The 6,960-nt window shown below is 44.6% G+C and overlaps 1 protein-coding gene across 3 annotated transcripts in view; it reads left to right on the top strand.

Annotated features, from left to right (window-relative positions):
• ttyh2l (tweety homolog 2, like) overlaps positions 1-6,594 on the top strand; it is a 23,097-nt gene extending 16,503 nt beyond the window's left edge. For 2 of the 3 annotated variants that reach the window (XM_027010779.2, XM_027010780.2), the window contains 8 exons: positions 1,715-1,784; positions 1,988-2,043; positions 2,625-2,717; positions 2,828-2,920; positions 3,043-3,185; positions 3,276-3,458; positions 3,555-3,633; positions 5,527-6,594. In XM_027010779.2, coding sequence (XP_026866580.2) covers positions 1,715-1,784; positions 1,988-2,043; positions 2,625-2,717; positions 2,828-2,920; positions 3,043-3,185; positions 3,276-3,458; positions 3,555-3,633; positions 5,527-5,607 — 798 coding nt within the window. In that variant the 3' untranslated portion in view covers positions 5,608-6,594. Of the gene's footprint in view, positions 1-1,714; positions 1,785-1,987; positions 2,044-2,624; positions 2,718-2,827; positions 2,921-3,042; positions 3,186-3,275; positions 3,459-3,554; positions 3,634-5,526 lie in introns of those variants that run through there. The other variant, XM_035525625.1, reaches the window with a different exon arrangement.
• Positions 6,595-6,960: the final 366 nt, after the last annotated feature.

The raw sequence follows: 6,960 nt of genomic DNA, 5'->3' as shown, positions 1-6,960 counted from the left end.
CCAGGTGGGACCCTCCAGTCAGCTAAGCAATTAATGATGTCCCCTCCTCAGACGCAGCGTCCCCAGAGGAGGCCCGAGTTTCAGCGCGGAGCTGAGGAGGGACGCTGCTCCTGCCCCCATAAAGTGGAATCCCTCCCACACCCCTTGCTCAGGAAAGCCTTGGGTCTCCAGTGCGGCGCACAGCACGCGGCAACTAAGTTACATCCTCGCAATGAAACACGTCCAAATATTTCCACTAGAGACAAGCGGCAACGGGTGCGATCGTCGTCACTCTCGTCGCAGCTGCGCTTCACCCCGAAGCCAATTACAGAAAATAGCAGCTCTCCTCTGGATTTCATTTGTCTGAAGATGAAAATTACGAAGCGCTGTAATTGCTGTGTCTCTCAGCAAATTAAACTTCAGTAAATCAGCGCTGAGGAGATGGATGGATTAGGGTGATATGATTTGGGAAAGCGCACTTTGTTTCTGCTTTCACTCCGGCCCAGAAGGTTGCTGTCAGAGGTTTAGTGAACAGCACGGGTAAATTGGCTTGGTACAGCTCACATGGCTGCCCTGTGACCTCACATCACAACATGGCCTGTGCGGTCAGCTCGATGGTGGGTCTTTTTAGCTCGGAATATCCTCATTTTTACCTCAGAATATCCCCATTTTTATCTTGGAATATCCCCATTTTTGCAGAACCAGACCCAAACGTATTGTTGACTTTCCCAGATTGTTTTGCAGCAAAAAAAACCCTTCAGTGATCTACAGTACAAAATAAACCGGAGTCTGATTCATGGTTCCCTTCTTATCAGGAAAACACAGCAATAGAAACTTTACTTTTGAGTTATAACGTGCTCAGGCGGACTGATGCACTATCACAGGTGAAGATGAACTAGTTTCAGACACTGGTGTGTGTAGATTACTGAAGCTTGTTAACATTTAATCATTTGGCAGACACTCTTACCCAGAGAGCCTTGTATATTTATCATGATGACAGTACATGCACTCCGTGGGGAATCAAACCCATAATCTTGCAGGTGGTATCACCTCAGTCTGTCTGCTCTGACAGGGGTATTCAACTCGGAGTTATTCTACACCGGAGGTATTTAAGTTATAGTTCTTGTTGTCCAGTCCTACAGATTTTCCAATTTCCCTTTTACCCAATATTTACAAAGTCCAGAACTACGCTGGGATTCCTACAGGAGATGTGTACATTTGATTGATGCATTCCAGATGATTCTTCTTCTTCACAAGAAATGAGCCTTTTTTGGTCATCGTGTTGGTATTCCACGAGAGAGTCACCCTGTGGCTGAGGTTTGGTGTGTTTATGCCAAGAAAAGGATCCCTCCAGTGGCACGGAGCCTGGAAGTATTTAAGCATGACCATCAGTCCTGCCCAGGCCCGAGTAGACGAGCCAAGAGCACTGGTCCTGTTGCAGGCAGAAAAGTAGATTACAGGGTTTACAGCAGCTCTGGAGTTGTGTATAATTTCCACAACATATACAACATTCCCTAAATTCAGTCTTATACACATGTGTCTCTAAAATTGCTACAAAGTTATGTACACGGTCTTTCTCACACTGTCCCTAGTCCTATGCTTACACACACGTGTAACTGTGCACACACACACACACACACACACACACACACTCAAGCTCTCTCTCTCTATGTCTCCGTATGCCTGTCTCTGTTTTGCTGATTTTTAAGTAAACATGTTTCTTCAACTGTCAAAGGGCACCAGTGACCTTTGCGTGTCCCCCGACAAGTTCATCGTAAACCGAACGAAGACGTTCCTAACGGAAGGCAAGTCACTACAACAGAGCTACATCAAGGATACGACAGCACACGCCAGGCTCCTAACACTCAATATCCTGTATATGAATTAAACCATTGCTGCACAGTTCATGACTATAAGCAGCTATGAGGAACCCTGGCTAAGGGAGCAGGCCAGGGTTGGGGGTTGAGCCCTGACAGGCACAGCTGACGGGGTCCGTTCTCTCTCGCAGATGTTGTCCACTACTACCTCTACTGCAGCCAGTCCCTTGCCAGCCCCTTTCAGCAGGTGCGTCCGTCCTGTACACGTCCTGTTCACCAGCATTCCTGTCAGGCTTTGTGAGCGGGGCAGTCTCCAGGAGCCCAGGGCATAACTGGAGTGGTTAATTGAGAGAAAGCGCTGTGTTAAACCCCATTATTATGGCACAGCTAAAATATCAGCACACTCAATTTAATTACTTAAAGGCGATATGGAAATAAACTTTGATCAAAGGGAATCCTTTTAGTCTGTGGATTTGTGGTAATTAGCTTTGTCTCGCTTCCATAGAGCACCCGAGGGATTGCTTTAAAAGCTTTTATAGAAATACAGGCATTACTTTAGGCTGTTGAAACTCAACAGTTTTTCATCATTTATTAAGTAAACATCCTTGGGGCCAAATGCATGAGGCAGAGCCCGATAGTCAGAAGAAGATGGAGATTACAACCATCAGAGGATTTGCATGAAGGATATAAGATGCGGATTAACTCACCTGTTGATCCAATACACCTCCAAAAATATCGAAATGCATTATGTATCATGGCTCTTGGGACCAGGCTGTGATCATGCGCTCGGTTAAGCGCTTCCTCTTTCTCTCCCTGCTGATGTCGCAGTCTCTGACCATCTTCCAGAGGTCTCTGACAACCATGCAGATACAGGTGCAGGGTCTACTGCAGTTCTCCCTCGCCGTCTTCCCCACTGCTGAGGTAAGAGCTTCCCCACTTCCTGCACAGTTCCGGCCAGTTACGACCGCTCTTTCACCTTGCAACTGTAGACTGCGTATCATTATGAATGTTACCGTGAGCCTGTTCACCAGAGGGACCTGCTGGGAATTCAGCGGCTGCTGAACTCCACTGAGTCCGGCTTGCACCAGCTCACTGTGCTGCTGGACTGCCGAAGCCTGCATAAGGTGAGCAGCTGGCAGGCAAAGAGCACTGTGCTCCTCTCTAACACAGTGCGCTCTGACATGCCATCTGTGTGTGTGTGTGTGTGTGTGTGTGTGTGTGTGTGTGTGTGTGTGTGTGCTGGTAGGACTACCTGGATGGTCTAGTGGGCTTGTGCTATGATGGGGTGGAGGGCGTGCTCTATCTGTGCCTTTTCTCCCTGCTGGCAGCTGCCGCCTTCTGCGTCATGCTATGCGCCATCCCGCGATCGTTCAGCCTCCTGGTCAGCAGGTAGGCATGTCCTCCAGCCTCAGACCCAGCGCCCCCTCACGCATTACGGACAACTAACGCGATCCCTCCGCTCCCTTCCCCCACCCGCAGGGACGGGGACCACGACGTAGATGAGGAGGATCCCTTTAATCCGCGGGCGCAGCGCATGGCCGCCTACGGTTCGAACCGAAGCAATGTGCACAGCTTCTGCAGCTACAGCAGCAGTTTGGGCAGTCAGGGCAGCCTGCAGCCTCCGATGCCGACCTCGTCCGGCACGCCTGCCCCCGAGTACATGTGAGATAAGTCCCATCCTGTGTCCACCCATGCGCAAATATAACCACACCAAAAAGCTTGGAAAAGACAAGTTACTCCTTCATCCTTGTGTACTAGGAATCAGTCAATGCTGTTCGGAGGGATTCCGCAATATGAGAATGTGCCGTTGATCGGGAGAGGCTCACCGCCACCCTCGGTATGTTGGGTTTTGTTGCTTCCCGTAAAAGTAAAACGAAGCCAATAGTCAGGCTTATCAAAATCAAAACAACCAGCTACTTCACTGTGCATTGAGACAATCCAGCTCATGAACAGGTTATTGAGTTAGAGTTGGTGCAAGACTGCCCTCTGCTGGTTGTAAGATGTAGCGTCTAATACCGCTTCTCTCACTCGCTTTAAAGCTTTGTTTTTAGTCCAAAAATAAACTAAGTAAATTTAAAAAATGAGAAAACTTCATCTGATTTCTCCTGGTAGTGTTCTTCTCTTTTTATTACATATCTCTTCATCATATGAAAAGAGTCAAACGAGTAGGCTAAATTATAAACAGCTCAGATCTTTCGTCCTGATCTCCTACTTCAGAGGGCTTGGTAATAGTCCAGCAGTGTTGCGTAACCTGCTGAAAATGAGATGAATCCAAAACAGCAAGAGACAGAGTGCACTTTCCAATTGAATGTGGTTAAATGATGGAGCATCTATATGATCTCGGGACTCCGAGATTTAGGTGAGATGCGGTGCAGTCCTGCCCAGGGGAACTGTGGTGTAGTCCTGCCCAGGGGCCCTATGAGAGGCACTGGCATACTAGTACAGAGCTGCCGTAAAAGCGGATGGTGAGCTATGGCAGAGGAAGCACATTCACTGTGGTTGTGAATCCTGGGTGAGTTGCCTTCTTAAAGCATCTCAGTGTGTCACTGTAAATATATATTAACACCAAGAAAATTAGTTGAGAAACATTTTTCGCAATTGTAAAATCTGGAGTCTGAAGTTTATATGTACGAACATGCAAAAGAATTATCTGAGATTCAAACGTAAGCTTTTCTTTAGATTATTAATGATGGTTTTTAAATATTTATGAATGAAATTCACACATTAAATCATTAAGCAAAGTGTGGCATAGTAGTTCATCTAATTCTTAATGACTGAGCTACTAAAAAAAAACAAAAACTTAACATTTCAAGCTAAAACGCATAGACAAAACTCTTTACACCCATCAGAATATCTACACAGTAGAAACACCACAAGCAGTACCACAGTCACACAGGCCAAACCGGAACGTGATATCATGAAAGGTGGACAGTTCATTCACTGAGGGTGTTTAGTCTTCATTACTATCAGAAATGGCAGACGCTGAAGCCAAAGCCAATTATCTTTTTCATGGCATCTCACTTCATATTTTGATTCATTAAATGTAAATGAACACAGAGAGCAATTTGCAGTTCACAAGAATAATGTGCAAAGATATCCAGCTGTTAAGAATCCATCCAAACGTAGCTAATTCCCAGTGCCATGGGAATCATTTGTTAATGATTTTCATGGAATATTATTTTGCAGCTAACTGAGTGTCTTTTTTCCCTTTATCATTGCTGGAGATGCATCCCCCTACAGTTAAGAACAGGGAGTCGTCTCCCTCGCACGTCCAGTGCCTTGTCCCTCATCCCTCGTCCTCGTGTCTCCTGCTTACTTCGTCCCCCTCAGCCAATGAATCCCTGATCCACAAAGTGGGCTTCTTGGAAGTTCACCCGCACTCTCTGTCAGAGCACTGCTAAACACTTTGTTTGGTTGGATTAAATAGCTCGTGGAATTCTTACTCCACATTTACTTGACCTGTTGCTGTTTTGCTGTTGTTTGTTTGTTTGTTTGTTTGTTTGTTTTGTCTCAGAGGGCACACCAGGCTCACCTTCTTATGTCGGCTTTAAAAGCACTTCTGCTCATCACTGTTCACACAGTGGATGTTGCGGTGATATGATAAAACAGGACACCACCTCTCAACTGAACCTGATTTGCTGAGTTCATACAGACTTAGCAGCAGTAGGAAGACATGAACGATGTAGATAATGGAGATTCTTAGCTTTTCTCTTCTCTGCCTTTCTCACAGTATTCACCCAGCATGAGGAATACCTACTTATCTATGACTGATGCCCAGATCAGACCCTGTGGAAGAGACTTCCAGGTCTAGATTGTTGGTGTTCTCTCCACACTCCAGTGTGAAGATTTTTTTCTCAGATACTGCATGTACCCCAGACTGAAACCACACAGCCTCCTCATCTCCAAAGTTAAGGGCGGAACATCAGCGAGGACCTTTGTCCGCTCTATACAAAAGCATAACTAAGCGGGTGATGAAAGAAGAAATAATGGGGAAAAACAACAAAAACAGCCATTTTGTTGAACTTACCACACAAATGCATTCAGCTCCATCGTGAGCTTTTTAATAGTCTTTTATTTGGTTTTGAAGTGGACCAATGGACAAATGGACACAAATGTGACATGAGGCCAACAGGTGTGACAAAACTTCCTGCCTGCTACAGAGAGCTTCCCCGTTAGACGTATTGGCTTTGTTGTGCGTTATGATGAAGGAATGTCTTTACCACTGATGCTTCTATACACAGTTATGATGCTGCAATGAAACTTTACCTCACTGGTGTTTTGCATTTAGTACTCAAGTGATCAGTTATGTTTTGAAGCAATGAGAGTGGTGTCCCACTCAGAACTGTATCTTAGTCATGTATTAAAGTAGCTTTATTAATGGTGCCAATTTGGGTATGGGAAGCGAACAGCATTTTATTAAATTTAAGCTCAGGTTCTGTGAGAACTTCCCTGTTAAATTTTTGTGTTAACCATCATTACCTATTTAGCAATCTAGACTGACATTATGCAAGGTTTAGGCTGACCCATTTTCCTGTATCAAACACTTAAGTGTTTGTAAACTGATGTATTGTGTGAATATGGTTGAAACAAGGAACTAAAGATGTTTGTATAAGTGTGTTTTGAGAGTGTACATATCTTGTTGCCTTTAAAGGTATGATACTGGCATTCTGGTTTAGGTATTTCTCATAAGACGTATTTGACTAAATGTACTACTGTCAATAATATATAGCCTGAATCCTAGCATGATTTCTTGATGATCTCTTCATAAAATGTGTCAAAAGATTCTCAAAAGTGCTTTTTATCCCCCCCCCCCCCCCTTTTTTTTTTACACCAATTTGGTATGTGTAAGAACTGATTAAAGAAATAATTTGTCCGTTTTATTGTTAATTATTTTATTACAAAATGAATTTACATGTACACTGTGAAAATGTCTAAAGATTATGTCCTAACTTTAGACTTTCTTAGATTTACCCGAGACATTTTCAGATAATCTTTGAGAAACAACTGATTTTAGTTCTCATTTTGGTTGTGAATGTATAAATGTTTCTGTTCGTCCGACAAATGTTTACGCTATTGTGGCTTTGTGCTTCTCCAACTTCCGGTGGCCATGGGACGACCATCACAGGGTTTGGGGTGACAGTGTATTCTGATGTAGGACCGGTTC

The sequence above is a fragment of the Electrophorus electricus genome, chromosome 1 (assembly GCF_013358815.1).
Source record: "Electrophorus electricus isolate fEleEle1 chromosome 1, fEleEle1.pri, whole genome shotgun sequence".
NCBI lineage: Eukaryota > Metazoa > Chordata > Actinopteri > Gymnotiformes > Gymnotidae > Electrophorus > Electrophorus electricus.
Note: the sequence above shows the minus strand (reverse complement) of the source record. Positions and strands in the feature narration are given on the sequence as shown.